Here is a 21,468-nt window from a genome sequence, read left to right on the forward strand (position 1 = left end):
CTGCAGGGGTCCTCTGCGTCCTGTCCAGGGTTAAACACTGTGGTCATAGCCCACGTGACAAAGGACTTATTAGCCCTGTTTCTGTGTCTGCTGATGTTTGTCTCCCAAAGGCCATTGCCTGTGTCAAAAGGCTCACTTGTGAGACTTCATTGCCTGTTGTTCGCACTGGAAATAAGTATGAGTCCTCAGCCAGGCTGGTGCGGTGGGAGGGATTCAGCTTCATTCAGCATCTTTGTGCTGCACGTGTGGATGCGGGAACAGAGCAGGTGCTCGGTGGGACACAGGCAAGGGAGACAACAGAGTATTTCTGCTTAGGGACATCCATGTTAGGAATGACTTCATGCTATAGAACTGCCGTTGCAGCTCACTGGGGGTTATTTCAGCAGGAAAAACACCTGCCTCGTGATCCTGGCTGGTGTTCGCATTTGTAGGGAGGGTGTTACAGTTCAAAGAGAACTTGCCTGCACCCTGTCTGCAAATGCGGCATTCAGAAGGTTTCCCAGTACCCTCGTTTTCTATATTTCTCCTTCCTTCTCATGTCTCTTCCCTCCTTTGAAGCTGAACATCAAAACACCTTTGAAGCAGCTCATGTTGGGATTCTGAATTTTCCAGCCTGGTATTCCTTACCTAGCACTAACCACTTTGTTGCTTGGGGGTGCTCAAGGTAACACCAATTATTTTGGTAAGCATGAGGAGGAGTTCCTCAGGTCTGGCTAGGCATCGGGTATGTCACTGTTGCTAAGCAGGCTCAGTCAAAACAAGAAGACAATTTGTCTTTAAATATGCTAAATTCAGTGTAGTGGTATTTGTGGAGGACAGCCATTATCTTTGTGTATTTAACAGAAGTTAGCTGTCTCTTTGGCAAAATTAGTGTAGTGGTCAGCTTGTTTCTGTATGGAGAGAAGGGGAAATCTTCATTTATAAGTGATTCATTAAGTAGCATTAAAGCTGTCTCTGAAGACAAAATTATCTTTTTTTAAGAGGACTCAAGGTACTGAGGAGGTAGATTAATGTCTCGGCTATTTTTCAATAATGCAAGCTTTTATTTATTGTAGGATACCTGGATTAACTCTTAATAAGCTGCATGCTTTGGTAGGTAGGGTCAGAAAGGGTCCTTTGCGAGGGACAAGCAATACTCTGCACACAGCTGCTGTGATGGGTAGATATTTTGCACTGATTATGTTCTGTTCACTCTTCTTGTTTGATACATGTACGTACCCTCTGCGGTGTAGTCTGTGTACTGATGGGCTCTGGTTTCTGGCCTGAATTCAGTTGCCTTCTGTGATTACGTTCATGGTTCTTGCACAATTAAATGAGCCTAAATTCTTCTAACTCACAGGGGATATTTTTATTTCAGTATGATTTATGTCAGAGGTTCCGGTAAAACATAATTAGGAAGTCTTATTGGTACCTCTACCTTCCTTTTTTTCTTGCCACTGCTTCCTAGAGTGCTGGCCTTTTCTTAATTGAAGCAGTGAAGAGTCTATTTAGCAGGAAGGTGGGATAGCCTGGATATCGTTCATCTAAATCACTCCATCGATGAAAACACTTGCTCACTACATCTATAATAGTTTTGTCTAAGTGTCTTATGAGAGATTAGTTGCTATAGCTATGAAGATGCACACATGCCTGGTAGAGCTATGCAGACCTTCCCATCTTAGGACAGTCACTCCAGGCAGTGGAAAAAGACTTATTTTTCTTCAGGTAGAAATTGTGCACCAAAAAGTTAACAGATGAATAGCCATTTTTGTGTTTTCTCCAGTTTCCTAAAATGTGATGTCCCCTCTTCCTCAAGCTGCTGTGCTAGCAAGGGTTTTGTAAGTGAAGTCAAAATCTTCATTGGCAGCTTTGGTGCTCACATCAGGGCTCTTGTTCAGGACAGCACCAGCACAACCACCCTGCCCTGCAGCTGGTGGAGGTAGTGGAGTCCAGCAGGAGTTGCATTTATATTCTTCAGCACTCAATTACTGTTTGCTATCTCTAGACAAAACCAGCTCCCTGTGGGACATCCCACCTTGGCAGCCTTGTGATGGAAAGGGCTGGAAGACAGCACTAGTGGGTTTGGTGCTAGCAGAAGATAATTGTTCTCATGGAGATTTGCAGTGGCTCTTGAAAGCCTCCAGAGCTGGCTTCAAGCTGAAAGAGGGGAGATTTAGATTAGACACTAGGAAAAAAGTTCTCATGAGAGGGTGGAGAGATACTGGCACAGGGTGCCCAGAGAAGCAGGGCTGCCCCATCCCTGGCAGTGTTCAAGGCCAGGTTGGACGGGGCTTGGAGTAACCTGGTCTAATGGAAAGTGTCCTTGCCCCCATGGCAGGGGGTTGGAACCAGGTGATCTTTAAGGTCCCCTCCAACCTCAATCATTCTATGATTAAGCAAAGCTTTCAGAAAGGCAGCTTTTTCCTTGACTTCAAACACCGTCTTCACTAGTTTCAAACCATGTTTCTATTAGCAAGTCCAAGACACCTGCACACAAAATTCAGGTCCTCTGAAGTGACATCCCAGTTCTCCACCTCTGAAATACACCTGAGAGAACATTAAAAATGGGGCAAACAGCCACCAGAGCAGAGCAGCATGAAGGTGAAAGGTGCTGAAAGGAGGTGTCCATGTGAACTGCCCCTGCTCCTGTACCGCAGATAGATCCTGAACATAAACCAGACAGCAGGCTGTGAACAGAATTATTATGGGGAAAATATTTACAGAAGTACCCATAATTCAGTGCAGAATGTCAACCAAAAAACCTAAGAAATCAAACTTCAAGCCAAAAATCTCTGACAATTTGAAAATGCAGGATTTTGATTCTTATCTTCAAAAAGCCCACTTTGTTTCAAAAGTGAGTGCTCTCCATGGGGAAAGGGTGAAAATCTGCTTAAAGCAGCTTAGCACAGCAAAGGCCCGAGCTCAGATGTGGGGCTGGCTTTGACGCTATGCTACAGGGCCAGGGCAGACCCTGTCTGCTGCTTGTTTCAGCTGTGCCTCACTGCTACTTGTTTGCTGCTGGTATGGGAATGAGCATCAAAGCATTTGCTTTTGGTTTTGTCATCGATTCACTCAACCAGGCAGTTGTAAAACTCTCAGGCCAGGTTGTGAGACAGCATTTACCATCACTTGGGTGGGCACTTTGACCTGCACACAGAGAAGCAGCTTTGGGTTGAAGTCAGGGGCAGTGCTGCTGGGTACGAGCAGCCTCGGTGTGCCTTGCCCTGGAACAACGCATGGCTCGTCTCTGTAGCCCATAAAACACCTTTTCTGGCTTTCTTTTCTAAACAGAGCAGAGAATTCATGTGGTTGCAGTATTGCAGCCGCAATCTGACCACAGGGGCTTGGTCTGTTGCTCACTCTGGTGTGCTGTAGAGCACAAGAGGTGCTTGGAAGCCTCGGCCGTGAGGATGGGCTGAGGGAGGTGGAAATCCCTTCTGAGTGCAGGTTTTCTGTGGCTGGGAATCACGCAAGTGGGCTGCTGAAGCTGAAATTATTGTTGGGTTTTCTGCATCGCACACATTAGAATCAGTAAAAAGCATTAAAATGAATGGTTTTGTTCTAACATAAGTGGATTAGAAGAGTTCTTGTGCAGGAGTGGCTAGTGGGGACCAGTGGCAGTGGTTGTAGTGGGGAAATTAAGGCAGAGCAAGTGCTTCTGCCATGTGGGAAACATGCCAAACTTCCCCTTGGAATTTCTTCCTTCTCGGTGCCCCTCTCCAAGGGCAGAAGCTGTCTCCCTGGTGGCTGCGCAGACTGGAGGGGCTGTGGGACAGCTGGGGGCACTGAAGGTGCTCCCGGGAGCTTCATTAAAGCTCTGCTTCGCCTCAGCGGCGGCTGTACAAGCAGGAGCCGCTGCCTGTGACTGATTCCTTGGAGAAAGAAAAATCAATCCTTGCCCTTGGCTCGGTTCTCCCCGCGCAGCGCTGCCGGCGGCGAGGGAGCGGGGCGGGTTACAGCGGGATGCGCCGAGCGCAGGACTGGGACGAGCTTCTCGCACGGCTCCGCGCATACCCAGGGCTTCCCCGGTGCTCCCCGCCGCGGCCGCGCGGTGTCGCCATCGCACCGGAGAGCGCGACGGGTGCCCTGCTCCGCGCACCGGGCACCCTCCGCCCCGGGCAGGGCGGTGGCAGCGCCGGGCGAGGGGGCGGTGGGAGCCCCCCGGGACGGGGACGGGGCTGCTCCACCCTGCGGAGCGGCGGCTCTGGGGTCTGCCGTCGGGCCGCCAGGAGGAGGAGCCCTGGCGGCAGCGGGCAGAGGCGCACATGGAGCGGCCGGGGAGCAACGGGAGCTGCCCGGGCTGCCGGCTGGAGGGGGGTCCGTCGGCGCGGGCCGCCACTGGGCTTGCGGCCGTGCTCATCTTCACCATCGTGGTGGACGTGCTGGGCAACGCGCTGGTCATCCTCTCGGTGCTGAGGAACAAGAAGCTCCGCAACGCCGGTGAGCGCGGGGCGGGCGGGGGGCGGCGGCGGGCGGAGCAGAGCGGAGCGGTCCCGCTCCGTGCCCCGGGCTCCACCGGCCCGACCCCTTTCGGCAGCGCTCTCGGGAGCCTCGAGTGGCACCAGCCCCTGTCCTCGGCACCGGAGCGGTGAGGGGCATCGCACCGGGTGGAGGGTGGCGACGAGCCTGGGCAGCACCGCTCGTCTCCTTGCTCCGGTGACGCGTTCCCGTCTCGCTACCTGTCCCGCACCGCTGCTTCTGTCCTCCAACTTCTCGGAACTTCTGTCTCCCAAAGGCAGCTGCAGATCGAGGAGCCGAACACCTGACGAGACTCAGGTATAACCCTTTTCCTTCCCTAGCAGCGAGGAAGGAAAACCCCCGGTGCCGGAGGCAGGTGTAGAGCGTCTCAGATTTTTTAAGACGAGCCTATTACGATGTTGAACACTTGCTTTTCTGTCCCAGCCTCTCGTCTGTCTTAGCGTTTTCATCTTAAAGCTGATGTGCTTTCGATGACCAAGTGAAAGCAGAGTGAAGATCTTCCATGGTTTTTCCATGGGTAATTTGAAAGTCTGTTTTGGAGCCATATGTATTGAGCCCCCAAATTAATTAATCTAGGAAAATTAAGTTAATATTGACCATTTTTAAGAAAACTGTATTTTTTGAGAGGGTGATTTTTTTCTTCTTCAAAGTCTTGTTATGTTAGCAAAGAAAGAACACTTTGTATAAATTTTAGCGAAGAAATAGCACCAGATATAAATTGCTCTGTAAGGAGTTTCAAGTAGCCTGTGTAGGGCTGCTTAAAACATGCTGCAGAGTATGTTTTGCTAAGGACTACACTGCTGTCTGCTTTTACAGTGAAAGACATAAAACGACCTTTAGTTTTATAGCTTGTAAAAGGGTTTTAATGAAATATCTCCAGCACCTACAATGTGTAAGGCAAAGTAGTAAGTGCTTTGGAGATAATGATCTTTCTTCTGTCTCTTTCAATCCTCTGTAAATATGAAGTAATTCAACAGAGTGCAGCAAATGTAGCTGATGGGTAAGACTGAAGGGACAATTTCCCCTCTGTGCCTGTAAGATTTGATTGACTTATTAATGATAGCACAGAAATGGCCATTGGCTTGGACACGTGCTGGATATAGCAATCTCGACCAGTGAGGTTGTCCTTATCTGGCATACGAAATGCGGTAGTATTCACAATACGCAAATGTGCTGTACTGGATTTATGAGAACTTTAATGTAACTGGGAAAGGTATTTTCCATTCTGTTCAGCTTTGCTTTAAAATGTGCATGCTGTGAGCTTGTCATCAGTGTTCTAGGAAAGAAAAAAATACCCTTCCCTTCTCCCCAGGATAGTTTGTGGTTTGTATTATCTGGTTGGTTGGGCAGCAAGCAGATTTGAAACTATTTAACAGTTTTTATCACCTTTCAAATTGTTAATCACTTAAATGCATTTCACACTTTATGCGTGCTTCCACTGTGAGTTGAGCTAAAGTTCCTGCAAAAGTGGAAAAAGAACAGCTTTCCCTTGAAGAGACCGTGGAGGTGTTTTGCCATTCTTAGTCCATGTCAGTAGCCTGTTGTCTGCTCCACATGGAAGCTGTTGGGATGTATGTGTAAACCCAACAAAAGCGAAATGTTTGTGAATCTCCCTGATTGAGGGGAGGTGGCTCTCACTGCACACAGAACACTCAAGTCCTGTGTTTCAAATCTGCTTGCTGCCCAATCAACCAGATGGGATGGGGTTGTTGGTCCATCTCTGCAGTACTTGGTATGCTTCAGCACCTCTGCACAGGCTGTAGCTGCAACGAGCAGAATGTGTCAGCGTGGCTTACAGGCAGAGTCTCACAAGGGGTGCCTTCACCGGGGTGGTCAGCTGCCTGGAGAGCATAGGCAGTTGCCTGGAGCTGAGTGATGCTATGGGCAGGGAAATCCAGGGTCACCGAAAGCCCCAGGCTTTCTCCATGGTGGACAATTCACATCCACAGCTGATTGTTCAGTCAGTCATGCTGGAGAACTGCTGGTGTTAAGCTTTCCTACAGTAACACCCTGCTGTCTGGACACTCAGAGCTGCTCATATGGTCCAGAAGCTCCAAACATTGCTCCCTTTGGTCTATATGTCCACAGTGCAGGACATTTAGATGGTTGTGGGTGAAGGGTGTGGGGAATGACTCTGCTTCTCTGGCAGGAGAGTTTTCTGTATGTCTTTGTGGGAGGCAGGTGAGAAGGGGTGAACTTTTCTGGCAGTTAAAAGCCTTCACAAGCCTGGGCATGCTGCTATTCCTGCACTGGTGGAGTTTGAAAGCAAGGATCATGACCAACCAAAAGCTGCTGGGATGACTGAGTCCACAGCTTTCCATTTGTAGGTCCTGCTAGCTTTACAAGTGTGAGAATCTGTACTAAACCCTCATGTTTCAAGGAGTTAGCCTGCTGTTTGGACAGACGCTCTGGAAATACCCTTCTGTAGCTCTCCTAAGCTTGCTCCAATCTTAGGCATACATCCCAAACCTGCATTCCCTGAAAAACTGAATTTCCCACCTGTGCTGCCTGGAGCTTCCTGCTCTTCTGCTGCTCCGTGGGCCCTTTTCCTCATAGAAACATCTCTCTGGGGATCCAAAGCCTCTGTGAGGGCAGGCAGCACAGGTATAACTCTAATGAGGTCACCAGCTCAACTGGCTTTTAATCCTCTTGGTATACACTATACACGGATGCTTGCAGAGCGCTGGGGATTTTGTTCTTAGACTGTCACACTGCTCAAAGTCAAGCTTCACACACAAGTCTGCCTGGATTATGTCAACACAGTTACCTTTGTCAGCCAAATGCATGCTCTTAGAAGAAATACTGGATTGGTTTGACATGCCCTCAAGCCAGAAAACTGTGTTGACTAGCACTGATTGCGTTTCCATCTATGAATACTGTCCGTTCCCTGGCTCTGCTGGGAGCACAGGCAGGGAGCACAGCCTGCACTTCCCAGGTCAGACCATTTCCCCTCAGAAAATATTGGCACAACACTGAGTTTTTGTTTGCTTGAGTGGGATTTTTTTATATATTTTTCCAAGACCTCTGGAACTTCCTGGCTGGGATGTATTTCTGTTCATTTTCCTTTTAAGTTCTTTTTAAAGTCAGCGTTAGGGCTCTGATGAGCTCCTTCACACTCTGTCGTGCAGGTTTCATAGTTGCAGGTGTAAAAAATGCTTAGCAGACGGTGTTTGGTATCTTGCCCACTTGCTGCTCAGAGAACTTGGTTATAGCTGAGATATGTCTTCCTTACTGCAAAGATAAATAGTAATACTTATACTTTATGCATCTTCTGTATCAGGGTAATTTCACTGCACTTTTTTAGCATCAAGCCTATTAATGTACTGTTGCTTTTTTCCTGATATACCTATTGCCTTTATTTTATATATATATGTATCTTTAGCTTTGTTTATTAAATGTGTTGATTTCCAGCTACTAATTTTATAGTGGCTTTTCTACTTGCTATATGTGTTATTTTTTTTTAATTCGGCTCTTGTCTTGAAAAAAAAATTTTAGACGAAGTAAGCCTTTTTTTATACAGTATTGCTTTTTGGGGTGGAAAGGAGGGCTCTACTAAGGCATCTTTAAACATCTCCCAGTAAGCATCATCACATTTCCTTGTATTTAGGTGTTTTATTTTTCTGTCTGATTGTTTCTAGTTTTGGGAAACTGACCTTTTAGAGGTGTTGTGTTGGACCATGTTCTGTTTCATTATCTCAAATGCAGTTGAAAGCTGTGATTGGTTTTCTTCCAGCTACTGCAGAATTTCATCATCCTAGAAAGCTTTCTGTTGTATGTAGGTGTGTTGAGATTATTTTAATTTTACTTTTTTTTAGCACCACAAACGTTGTAGCATCTGCCACAACCCTGAAATTTACATCTTTTATTTCTGTACGTTGCAGGTAGATGCTTCAGGAACTGTTCATCTGTTCTGCTGATTCATTTATCTATAGCAAACTCCCACCAGTGCTTTTGATTTACTCAGCCTCTGACTCTCTGAATGTCAGGGACTCTGCAGCAGGTATCTTGGTTTCTGGTAGGCTCAGTTGTGGGAAACATGGTGGTTGTTGATGAAATGGTTTGAAGGTTGTGGGATTCTGAGGGATGCAGGAGCTGCACCCCCTTCCCTGCTGCCTGGTCCTGTAATGTAGAAGGGTGACACTTGGCAACTGCTTGCTCTTCCATGGGGATAGATGCCTGTGACATCATATGGGTGAGTTGCTGACAAACTGTCTTGCTGTTGCATCTCTGCTGTTGGTGGGGAATAATCCTTGACAGTGTTTGCTTTTAGCTCCGTTACTGACTCACTCATGTGGACAGTGATGAATTTGCCGTATCAAGCTGGCTGCCAATGAGGCTCCCTCTGCCATCAACCATGGGAAAATCAACTACAGCAAATAGGGCTGCACCAGAGAAGCTGATGTGGCTATTGCATGGGCTGTATATGTGGTTGCTGCAGAGAAACCATTGGAAGTTGTCTGTTGGGATAGCAGCAGGGGTGTGCCCGAGTGCACCCCATGGGCTTGGGGAGTGAAGGAGCAGGGCTGCAGGTGGGGATGTGTCAGTCTCTCCCTCATCCCTGCACCCTCCCCCTACCCCTGTGACTTTGCAGGTGAATGCTGTAGCGAGGCCACCGGCTGCAGGAGGAGGGAGAAGCAGGAGTGACAGTGGGGTAAAACCTGTGAGAAAATTCATTTGGATGAAGGTAAAGTGTAAGCTTTAAGTGTAATAGCAGTGTAAAGTGAAGGACAGTCTTAAACTGTTTTCTTCTAGAAGGCAATTTGAGTAATGAGGCACACAGGAATGGCATTTTGCTTGGTCCATGTCATAGCCTCAGGGTGCAGCCCCATGGCTGAGCTGATTTGGAGAGGTCTCTGACAGCATCACCTCCATGTGCTCCAGCTTTGGCAGAGATTCAGGATGGGTTCCCATCCAGACCCTTTTGCATCTGCTCCCAGTAGTGCTGTGCTGGTCTCTTCCTGGGTGCTCAGAGTGCTGAGGAGGTTCTCAGAGCTGCCGTCCTGCTCAGAACAGAATTCGTGGCCCCGTGTGATGCTGTTCCCATGCTGTGCTCTGGGAGCTCTGGAGGAAGCAGCAGCTCATTTGGGCGTGAGCAGCTCGTAAGTTTATTTTGGAGTGCAGTAGCTTCAGAAATATTCCTCATGCAGTTCCACAGGAGATATCAAGGGGATTCCATCTCATCAACTGTGTCAAGTCAAAGCCACCAATTTTGGGGGCTGCTTTCTATATTTTTTCTCCCAGGAAAAAAACCAAAAGAACCCTTTCTTACAGTTCATGTAGATGGGAATTATTTTAGGAGTTTTGGCTCTCAGGAGCCCCTTTGTGAAGCTGTGGAACTTTCAGCAGAAATCTCTACTCCCCTGCTCCCACACCTTGGTTTTTAGGCCACCCTCTGTGTGGAACACAGCACCGTAAATTGTGGATGTTTAATCCCTTCCAAGTCCATCTCACAGCAGAGAGCAGGGGTGGAGGAGGATGGGACCATCCTTTGGGCTGGTTGGCATGGGAAAAGCTGTGCCACAGTCCCAGGATACTCCTGTCACAGTATCACAGTATCACAGTATCACAGTATGTTAGAGATTGGAAGGGACCTCAAAAGATCATCTAGTCCAATCCCCCTGCTGGAGCAGGAACACCTAGATAAGGTTACACAGGAATGTGTCCAGGCGGGTTTTGAATGTCTCCAGAGAAGGAGACTCCACAACCTCCCTGGGCAGCCTGTTCCAGTGTTCCGTCACCCTCACTGAGAAGAAGTTTCTTCTCAAGTTTAAGTGGAACCTCTTGTGTTCCAGTTTGTACCCATTACCCCTTGTCCTATCATTGTTTGCCATTGAGAAGAGCCTGGCTCCATCCTCGTGACACTCCCCCTTTATATATTTATATACACTAATAAGGTCCCCCCGCAGTCTCCTCTTCTCCAAACTATAGAGACCCAGCTCCCTCAGCCTTTCCTCATAAGGGAGATGCTCCACTCCCTTAATCATCTTAGTTGCCCTGCACTGGACTCTCTCCAGCAGGTCCCTGTCCTTCTTGAACTGAGGGGCCCAGAACTGGACACAATATTCCAGATGCGGTCTCACCAGGGCAGAGTAATGTCCTTGCTCTGACGGGATTGTTCTTTGTGAAAGATATAGAACAAAACCCATGGCATTGCTTTCTCATGTTTAACTATTCTCATTCCCAGAAGCCGGAGTGAGGGTCAGCGAGTTCTTGACTTCTGAGACCACCCGCTTGACATTTTCAAGAGACCTTAGATCTTGCCTTGTTGAACAATCCCCAGCATCACCTTCAGAAGTTATGTTGACAAACACTGTCATGGCTGTGGGGGACTGAGGTCCAGGGGCCAACCTGCCCTGATTTCCTAATTGTCCTTTGACTTAGGTGCAACACTCATGGGCATGGATGAATTTTGGGCACAGCTGAGCTGAATGCGAGAGCTGCTGGGGATTGAAAGCACCACAGCAATGGATCCCAGGCCAGCATAAAAAGATTCAGGTAGAGAAGGGTTCAGCAAGGCCCAGGGCAGGAGGATGCACAGAAGGTGAGGGAGAAAGCGGATGAGTGGGAATGCTGATAGAGTGGTGAGAATCTGGCCACAGAAGGAGGAGTAGTGGCACTTCCCCCACGCTGCTGTGGATTTCCAAGTAAAACCTAGTGTTGTTCTTGGCTGCTTCCTAGGAAAATGGATTATACTACATTCAAAATATTCACTCCTGGATTTAATAACATTGCAAAAATAACTTAAATGTATTTCTTTCAGAACCTGATGGCACTTCATGGCAGTGCTTTCAGTTTATCTGCTTGCATTGCTAATCACGTACTCAAAAGACAACGTCCACGCAAGTCATTGCTCTTTTAAACAGAAGGTAGCTTTGGCCCCGTGATCTTTGAAGAGAAGGCTGCTTCTCCCATGCTCATCCATGGGAGTTTCTGTAGGGAAGACAGAAGTGTGCTGCGAGGACTTGCAGAAAAAGGACTGTGCAGTGGCAGAAGCAAGGACTTGTTCAGTGGGAGGCTGTCACGCTGATCTCTGCCTTCAAACCAGCAGGCCTTCCTGCAGAAAGCTATTATGGACAGGGTTAGTGCAAAGAGGAGCAGCAGGACTCACAGCTCTGTGCTGTTCTAGACAAGATGCAAGCTTGCAGCTCCCACAAGTATCTGCTTGCATTTCTTGCTGTGGTGCATCTGTGTGACCAGGGCACAGAGCAGAGCATTCCTGCACGTGCCAGCAATGCCCCTGCGCAGCACGCTGTGTTTTAAGGGTTCAGCAAACTCAGCCTATTGCAAGGTGCTCTGTTTCAGGGCACTTCTCACCCAGGTTAGGAGTGGACTGAACACCTAAGGATGTGCAGTGGTCTTCTGGTCCTTCAGAAACACACCAGCTTTATCCTTAGAGGAAAACGTAAGTTCTCGGGCAATGCTGTTCCTGACAAACGCTGACCAGCCAATTCTTAATGACCCAGGACCTTGCTGGGGACTTCAGCGGGCTCTGTTTTCCAGAGGACAACTGCAGTGAACAAAGTGTTCCTGGCCTGATCTAGATTAGCACTGAAAGGTGAGGTGATGCTCTCTGCCACCACCCAGCCAAGGACTTCTAAAAGGCAAGTCCGGACAGAGGAGCTAGGAACTGACTTGAGGAAGGACCTAGGTGGGAAAACTAGGGTTTATTGTGCAAGGCAATGAGGGATTAAAACTGGCTTGCCCTGCCTAATTAGGCCAGTGGACTAATTAGCTAATGGGAGAAGCCTTCCCAGTGTGGACATGCTATCAGAAGCGATTAATTAAAAGTTGTGCTAAATTCCAAGCTAGACAAAGTCTTTGAGATTAGTGTGGGGGCAAGAAATAACCACTGCATGAACTCCAGCATTGTGTCCCTTGGCAGACCCACAGCCTTCTCCATGGAGCCTTTAAAATAATAAATGTACTTTTGAATAAATTATACAGATATGGACACAGCAGCATGCAAGCAACAAACAAGGCTTGCAAGGCACTAGACTCTGTCAGCCTTCCTGTGGCAGGATCTGTTCTTCCTTACTGGTATTTTGATTGCAGTTTTCTCATTTGTTATTTCTTTTTTGAGACAAATTTCTCCCAGGAGAGTCTGGATTTCTTCTGATTGATCATTAGCTTTACAAAACCAATTGCTGCTGCTGGAAACTGTTCCTGTTGCTTTGACAAACCAGCCTTTCACAGCTTTTTCTTATCTTTGAAAGTGATTCTTTTGCCCATTTGCAACAAATGTGGAAAGATACCCACTTTTCCTCCCATGTTAAGACAAGCGATCAAACTCTGGTACTTTTTTCCTGGAATATGATCCTTGTTTATAACCAACCATTCCATTTTCCTTCAATTCCTAGCAATCAACAAAACTGTGCTATGAAGAGATGACTCACATGACAAGTTGTGATCCCCCTTTTCCAGCTCCTATTGTGTTCATAAGCATGTGGGCAGAAGCTTCTTTCATTTGAGTGCTGCTGAAGAGCATGCCACCAGTGTCCTGGCTCCCACAGAGGTGGCACAAGCTCGTCAGGCCTCTGCTCTCACTGATTTATGGTAGATGAGACTTTGTAATGGACCCCTGAGTAGATTTTACCCTACGGTTTAATACGCATGTAGTTTACTCAGCAAACGGGTGTGCACCCATGTGTGTATCTCACTGATGAGGTTTGCTTGTGAAGGTTTTAATGGCTTGCACTCACAGAATATGAAAGTTGGCAGAGCAGTGGCTACTGTGAAGGTAGTTTTGATGTTAAGGGGAGAGTGGTTGTGCTGCAGAATTGTGCACTGTGGTCTATGCTTGTTGCCTATATGGCTGCAGGACTTGGAAGAAACCCCTGTATTGTCAGGGTCCTTAACTGCAATGCTGGTGAGTTGCTGGGCCAAGTCCTTAGCCATAAGCTGTTCTCAGCTGTGCTAAAATCCACCCCCCCAAACTGAGGGGAGGGATACAGCACATCAATGAAGAGGAATTACTGAGCAGCCCTTTGTCTTGCTTAGTTTTCTGCCGTGGACATTCAAGACAAGTTCATTTTGAAATAGATAGCTGGTGAGTTATTCTGTACTGTGTCACCCAAGAATAGCACTTTGTTGTGTAAAGACGAGACAGAGAAGCCAATTCCTGCAAAACATTCATTTTGTGCATGTCCTTCCATGCACCCTTGATTCTCTAATTCTGCTGAAGCTGTTCTTTCACTGAGGAAAACAGGGAGGGAGGGGAAAGGTGCTGTGTATGGGGCATCTAAATGCGTTTGATTGCTGACTGGGTGTTGAAAGTGCCAGCGTGGATGGGCACCTGGCAGTGTACTGCACTTCTATCTTTGGAAAGTGAGCGGCACTTGTTGTTCCAATGAGTCTGTTTTAACTCTTAGACTTTTGTCAAAGTAGGGTTCTCAATGTGTGCTGTATCCTTCTGAAAGTTACTGAGAGGGATTCGACTTGGCAGCCCACTAAACATTGTAAGTAACTGTTGGCACAGCTGCATTTGTTGTAGCATCCTGGCTGCAATACCTTTAGCAGAGCATGAATGTGTTTCCCTTTGCATTAGAGGAACAGATAGCTGTCTTGAGCTTGAGCATTGGTGTTTTAATCATAATAATTCTAATAGTAATGCAGTTAGATTGGATGCTGGTCCCAGGACATGACCATCCCTGCTGTTATCACTTGCACTGGTCTTGCAGGGAGGAGATGCTCCTGCATGACTTGAATGTCTGTGCTGTAATGGGAAGATAAATACTTTTCAATCATGCTGAAAAGCTAATATAGAGACGACTTCTGATGTGGCATCTTTTGTCCTGCTGACTGGTGCTGACTTCAAAGGAGGTGAGATATCTGCTGAAGTGGCCTTGAAATGGAACAGAAATAGCAGCAGGGGAAAATGGAGTGAAAGTTCCCTGCAAAGTTGGTGAAAGAACATCCTGAAGCTGAAATGTCATTCAGTTGCAAAGGAGATGAAAGTAGCTTTCCCTTGAATACAGCCCCTTTCTTATACCTCCACCTATGATCTCTGTGGCTATGTATTTGTCAGAAATGGTTTTCAATTTCCTGATGTGGGGGGTGTGAATAGTTAGTAAGCTCTTTCGCTGGCTTTCTGGGCAGCTGGGAATAAAACCCAATGCCATTGATATCCCTGCCATAAAACTGGGTCTGGCAGCTCTTATTCTTCACACTTGGAAAAGTAAGGCAGAAGATGTGATTTCTTTAGTGTGGTGATGAGCTGTGCACTGTAACAGGAGCATTCTTTCCAGGGGAGTGCAGATGGGCAAATACATTGCAGACCCACTATGTGCTTTCTCTGTCTGAGACAAGGAGATTTAGAGCTGTGGTACCTGGAAGAAGCTGTGTTTGTGTCCATCTGTCCTAGTTTTGGCTGGAATAGAGTTAATTTTCTTCCTAGTAGCTGGTATAGTGCTGTGTGATTTGTGCAGAGAACAGTGCTGATAACAGCTCCCACTGAGGCAGGGAAAGTGAGCAAGCCGCTGTGTGGTGTGTAGCTGCCTGTCAGGTTAAGCAACAACACCATCCCATCATCTGGTTTTCTTTATTTCTCACAGAGATGACTGGTTTGCATTGTAACAGATGCATCTGGGATAATGCTTCTTCCTCTTGAGTACTGCCGGTGGTAGGATGTGAGACCAATAGATCAGCTGTCTGGAGCTATACTTTGACCTCGCATTGTATTAGTTTCTCTGCTGCATTTATTCTCTCCCCATTTAAAATTGGTTTTGCTTTTAAGTGCTTCTCCAAGCTGTGGGAAGATACTGGCATTCAGAAATTCTCAAGTTCCACCACAGTGAACACAATTCTTCTGCATTCTCTATCAACAACTGTTTCATAATTCATTATTTCAGTAACACCTACGTTTTCAAACATTTGTGGATTGTTTAAATGTATTAACTCTATAAATTCAGAGCATACATGTCTGCTAATGCATCAGTTCTGTTCCTCATGCCTCTTGTGTTTCCCTGTCTTCGTCACAACCATGCTGTATTAATTACTTCAGTAATTAACAATGTCTGCCTACAATTGTGTTGGGAATATCTTGGGAAGTAAGAAGATAGCTAAAATACAAAGCAGTGCAATGCAATTTTGATATGGAATATAAAAGTGCTGCAAAATTATACCTATGCCTGATCAAGCACTTCTGTTTCAAAAGCTGCTCTGACCTTTTCTCTTCCCTCCAGGTAGTAAATGACCTGCATTAAACAGTTTAGGTGAGCAACAAAACATGTCTATACACAAGCAGCAAAAAGAAAGAAATAGAACAAAATGAGTCCAGAATTACTTTGTGAAGCAGCTTGGAGCCTCATAACTTCAGATCTGTGTTCTGAATCATTGTGCAGAAAAAAAACCTTTGTCCATGTGAACGGATTAGGATAGGCTTTAAAATGAAAGGGTGACATGAAGTCTAGTGCTTGGTTGCTTGGATTTGCTTTGTGATAAGGACATTTTCATCTGGTGTCACCTTTCCTGTCATCCTCTCAGTCCACCCTTTCCAGTGATGCTTTCTTGGAAGTGGGCCAGGACAGTTTCACCCTGGGAAGCCATCTAAAGCCAATGAGCAGGGTTTTGTGACCCTGGAAAATATGGAAAATATTTGTTCTCTTCTGCCAGTCTTCTCCTTCCTTTTCCTTAATCTCCGAACACTTCCATGCATAATCTCACCTATAATTACAACCACATAGGAGTATAGTGCTTAGTAACTTTATTAATTAATATTTATTCATTTATATGGTTTTCATTCTCTCTTACTTAGATTAAAAAATGGATTTTTATTTGCCTCTGTTCAAAGTCAAGAATGTAGTGTGCTTTAGAAAACCAGACAAACCCAACCCTTTTTCTGTATGGGGAAAAAACCAAATCCCAATCACAGCCAAGTTCAAGTCTTCCCAAGTATTTAATAGTAATCATATTTAAAGGGTGAAACTTGTGGAGTTTTAACTGAGAACTACACAACCTCTTTAGGTAGTTGTGGAAGGGAAAGATCTGGGGCGGTGTGGAGTGTGTGTGCATGTCTACTTTGCAGTCCAGCTCTGGATGTCTGCTTTGCAGAACTCTACCTGGGGAGGTTTAGGTGGCTGTAAAGGTATAACATGAGGGACTGTGCATTGCATCCTCCCCGTGCCCCTTTACCAGTCTCATCTGCTCAGCCTGTGGGCAGGGGCTGTGCATGGGTATTGCTTTGCCTGTGCACTCCTATACCAACACAAGTGACCACTGCATGCTTTGCATTCTTACCAAATTTGCAATTTCTATTAAAAGTGACTCTGGCAGCCCATGTATTTGTATAAATAGCTTCCTTAAAGACTAAAGGGATGCATGTTTTACAGTGTTGCTCTGAGTGAGTGGAGATGAGCCTTCAAAGCTGGCTTTTGCTGGCAGACACAGCCAACTAAGATGTTTGGGCTGAAGAGCAGAGTTCTTACATGCTGACTTTATCCAGATGCTTTATTGAAATGTGCCAGTTAAAGAAAGAAAGAATTATTACATCTGTAGGATACCAGTACATCATCCTAACTCATGTCTTTATCTAATTAAGCTTTTGATTTAAATTGTAATCTTTCGCACCATTCAGAAAACTTCCCTGAACAAGGGTCAGGAAAGACTGTGGGAAGCTGAGCACTTGTTGACTGTGGCAGCCCAGTCTTCTACAATCTTATTCCTCATCTAATTAGCAAAGCAAGATAACTAGAGGGTAACATTTAATATAAAATCATAGATGCAACCCATCTGTGCAAGTTTTAACAGAGCAGGTTGTAAATCAAGCAATGCCTCTTTACTTACATGTGGCTTCATTTCCTGCTCTGAGTAGATAAAAGGAGTATAACAGGGAGCAGGTATTACTCAAGTCAACTTTACACATTCTTGGCTATGATGCTTCTCTTGGGAATGTTTCCTTCTCCAAAGAGCCAAATCAGAACTGCCATCCCGAAAACGATGCCCAGTTAAGAAACCGCAACATGGAAATATTAGGAGAGGGAACAGCATGTGTTCCTTAAAGGACTGTAGCAACTGTGGAGAACAAAACACCGGACTAACTTCCTGGGGATGTATGTAAGAATTCAAATGTGAAGTAACCTCAGAGGAGTTGGTTGTACAGCTGTGTACATTATCAGTGGTGCAGTCTGGTTTTGCTCAGCATCCAACACCTTCAAGCCAAAACTTTGGGACAGTTTTAGTAAGAAAAATACATTGTAATAGCACAGCTGTTAAAAAAAGTGTAATTTCCTGTCAGAAGCACATCTGGCCAAATTGTAAAGGCTTTTTTCTCTCCTTCCATGGCTAGTTTTGTTTAAGACCCACTTTGCAAGCAAAGCCGATAAAGCCAGGCTATTTTACTTCAGAAAGTGAAGGAAGATCCTGCAGATTTATCATCAAGGCTGGAGGTATTTTGTTAACATCACTGTGGGGGAAGCCTGATTCTGATTTATCTGCAGAAATTTCACAGTTTGGCGGTGCTGCCTGGCAGGCTTCCTCTTGGTTTTCAGATGACTGGATATTAGGATCAATCTGAGTAGAAAGCTTTGTTAAAATGTGAACATCAACTAGAGATTGCCTGTGAAATTTCTTTAGATCCTAATGGACACACTTAAATATTAGTTTGGAAGAAACCAGTAGCTACTGATTGATGTAGTTAGTGTTTTAATTCACATATCTGTTCTGAATAGAACTTTTCCAAAAGCTTCTGTCTAAATTTAAATGGACTGTTTATAGTAACCACCCAGTAATACAACATACTGAAGCAAAATGTGCTGAGCATATGAAACAAGCAAGGTTATTAAGCCATAAATAAATCATTGGTTCAAATCATCTTGCCGTAACGATAGTGCCCATTTAAAGAAAATGTATCATGTAATTCAAAGTGTTTCAGAACTAATAATAATAATAATTAAATTCTTAATCACCAGGAGGCAATGATTCTTCTCCCTTGCAGCCAAAGAAACCTTAGCAATGCAGGATTTCTACTTGTCTAGATGCAACTCTCTAATTTCTCCATAGCAGTCATATCGGAAATGTAAAGTTGTACATAATTTTCCCCTCTGCTTGACTGGGAAAGTTAAAGAAAGATTACAAGCTGGGCTCTTTTTTTTTAGGAAGAGAATGCTTTGACTCTTAGTTTCTCTTATATAAGGAATTACCATGTCCAGATTTGGGTCTTGGTGTTTGGAATTGTAACAAAAAGTCAAAATTCCCTGAAGACTGAAGAAGGTTGATTCCAGATTCTCAAAACACTTTGTTATTGCTGAAACAGGAAAACATGTAAATGTGCATATAAGGTAAAATTGAATATCTGCACACAGGTAAGTTGAGATGAAGTAAGCGGAATTACATTTACCTATCAAGCTAATTCATTTAGTAATTTGGGGCTGAAAACTGTCCAAATATCACACAAAGTTTCCCATGAAGGTTTTGGATTTTGATGCTGCAATATTTTCTTTACTTGGTAGAGAACAACTGTGAAAACACGTGTTCCTAACTGCCTCACACAGTTGGGATGAGGACCTGGGCATCTGAGTGTTCATCTCTCAGTTCTGATCATGGGGTCACAGCTTCTTCAGCCTGTAGGCAGCTGTGCCTTGGGGATACAGAGCTCACCCATGGGAGGAGCATCCAGCTGGGATTTGGCAGGAAACACAGAGGTGATCTTTTTTGTCTTACGTTACGTCTTGTACAACAAATCATTCTATAAATTGTGGAGGTTTTGCTTTAGACAAGAAGTACATCACATCTGGGTAACCAGGTTGTCTTCAAGTATGGGTGGCTTCATCCACCAGTTATTTGTGCTATTTTTCCCTCGTGGGAGCCTCGTGCCTGGTGCAACTCTCGCTCAGGCAGCACGGTTATGGCTTTCTCAGAGATCACTGAGCTAATCTAGGCTTAAATGATGCAGGATTATCTTGGAGGATACTTGTAGAGATCTGTCAGCTTTGCAAGCATGTATTTGCTGTGAGCACATCCTAAATATTTCCTGGCCACATTTCAAGGGTGGGTTCCTAAAGCATCAGCTCATGCCAGGCACAGCATCTTCCCTCCTTGCCTCACTTCAGCCACTGCTTTCTGGCATATTTTCTCCTCCAGTTAGATAACTTGTTAAGTGAAAGCTTTATGCATCAACTGTCTTGGGAGATTTTTCTTACAGATTCACTGTAGTAGTGTTTGAAAATGAACTCTCCTATTAGAAAAGCTGCTGTGTTTTATTAGTGCTATATAGGACTCTGGCGTGCTTGGCTGTGTGTCAGGGAGGAGTGCTCCCTTAAGGCACATTATCTCCCTGTTGCCCAATACATGTTTTCTTGAACTTTTCAGTGAGGCAGGTCCTTCTGGCAGCTGTTGGCAATGGAGTACGAAACCAGATGAATCTCAGGTCTGCTTTCAATGTGGCTGTTCTCATGTTGAGTGTGTGCATCCACCCCTTGATCTCCATGAGGTATGAGAGAGCATTACCTCAACAGACATGTCTGGCGTAATTCAGTGTGGTAAATAGTGATCTTATTTACCTGACTTTATGAACACTTCTTCCTTCCAGTGGCACTTGGAAAGTCCAAGCCATTATTTATATAGAGAGCTGAAAACACAGGGTGCTGAACCAAAGGAAAAACAGTCAAAATGTAAGCTTTCTACAGCTTGTCCAAGACACCATATATTGTGACCCTTTGCTTTAGTGCTCTGTGTCATTCCTGGGGAAGTCTGTTATTTATTATATTGAAAATAACTATTTGAATTCATCCATTGTAGATTTATACAAGTATGTTCCAAATCAGGAGGGAGAATTTAAAGTTACTTTAGGAGTAAGTATTTTTCTGCAGGTTTGTGTTTTGGGTTGGTTTTTTTTTTTTATTATTTTTTTATTTTCGTGGTGCTTAATGCACTTAATCCCCCTAAAACTTGAAAACCAGACAGGTCATGCCTCAGAATGAGATGAGGCAGAGTTTGAAGAATAGAAAAGCACTAGAAATAGCTTAACTTACTATGTTACCTACAACCCCTTGTTAAATACATCCTTCAAAACAATTTTTAAAGCGATGCTCCAGCAGCATTCAGAGCTCTCATGCTTGCTTTTAGTACCCCAGGATCAGCCCTGTTGGGAATGTCACAAGTAGGGAAAAAAAAAAAGGTGAAATACAGCATTTACCCTTGAGACTTGTCAGTTCGGAGAAGGGAAGTACCAAGCGGGTGGGTTTGCCTACAGCAATATCAGGTTTGTCACCACACTTGATTTTCCTTTTCCTTTGCTGGAAAACAGAAGAAAGCAGCAAGAGAGAGGGATAGAAATGAGAAGAGAGGAGTGGTAAGGATGTGAAGGGTTCCCTGGATGTAAATTTATGGGTCCCATAATAGGACTCATGTTTGCAAATGTTTTTCTGCTTTTCCTAGTGAGAAGCAATTGTCCAATTCTATTCTCTTTAAGAGAAGAATCATTTATGCTCTCAGTTTCCAAGTTTCCACATCCTTTCAGTACCTCAACAATCTCTTGTGATGATAAAGTGTGTTTGTTCATTTTTTTCCAGATGAGGTTGTGTGGTGTCCTCTATTAAGGCATCTGTGGCTGTGTATCTCTGGGAAATGAGTGCAAATAAGTAATCATTCACATGACACAGTGTGCCAGAGTTGAAATCTGTATAATTCTCTAAAAGACTGCTGCATACCCCATTAGCTACAAAATTGAAGAATTTTGTGGCTTCTAACCTGGACTTTAATGTCTAGTTTTGTCTTGGTTATCCTGTGGGTAATTCACATTATATCATTCAAGTTGCCAGAATGATCTCCAGAGTACTGGTAAATTCTGGATTCTGTTTTGCTCTGTGGTAGGGATTGGAAGAGTTCCTGGATGTTTAATCATAATTATTATAATGTCATTTTTTGAGCTTTTGAATTTATGTCCTCTCAATGTGTAACTGTTGCAGCAGCTGCAAATGCTCATGTGCACACAAGACCATACCTGTGGAAAGAAATGTGTAAATGATCAAGAGATCACCCTTAAGTAGAGCTTTTCTTCCCTGGATTTTAAATAGC

General features: G+C 45.0%; 1 protein-coding gene across 1 annotated transcript in view; it reads left to right on the plus strand.

Annotated features, from left to right (window-relative positions):
• Nucleotides 1–4,244: 4,244 nt before the first annotated feature.
• GPR50 (G protein-coupled receptor 50) overlaps nt 4,245–21,468 on the plus strand; it is a gene marked incomplete at both ends in the record, with an annotated part of 31,215 nt that continues 13,991 nt past the window's right edge. Inside the window, one exon of the mRNA XM_080624909.1 lies at nt 4,245–4,419. Within this exon, the coding sequence (XP_080481035.1) occupies nt 4,245–4,419 (175 nt within the window). The remainder of the gene's footprint in view (nt 4,420–21,468) is intronic.

This window comes from Psittacula echo (assembly GCF_963264785.1).
Source record: "Psittacula echo genome assembly, chromosome: 8".
Classification (NCBI taxonomy): Eukaryota; Metazoa; Chordata; class Aves; order Psittaciformes; family Psittacidae; genus Psittacula; species Psittacula echo.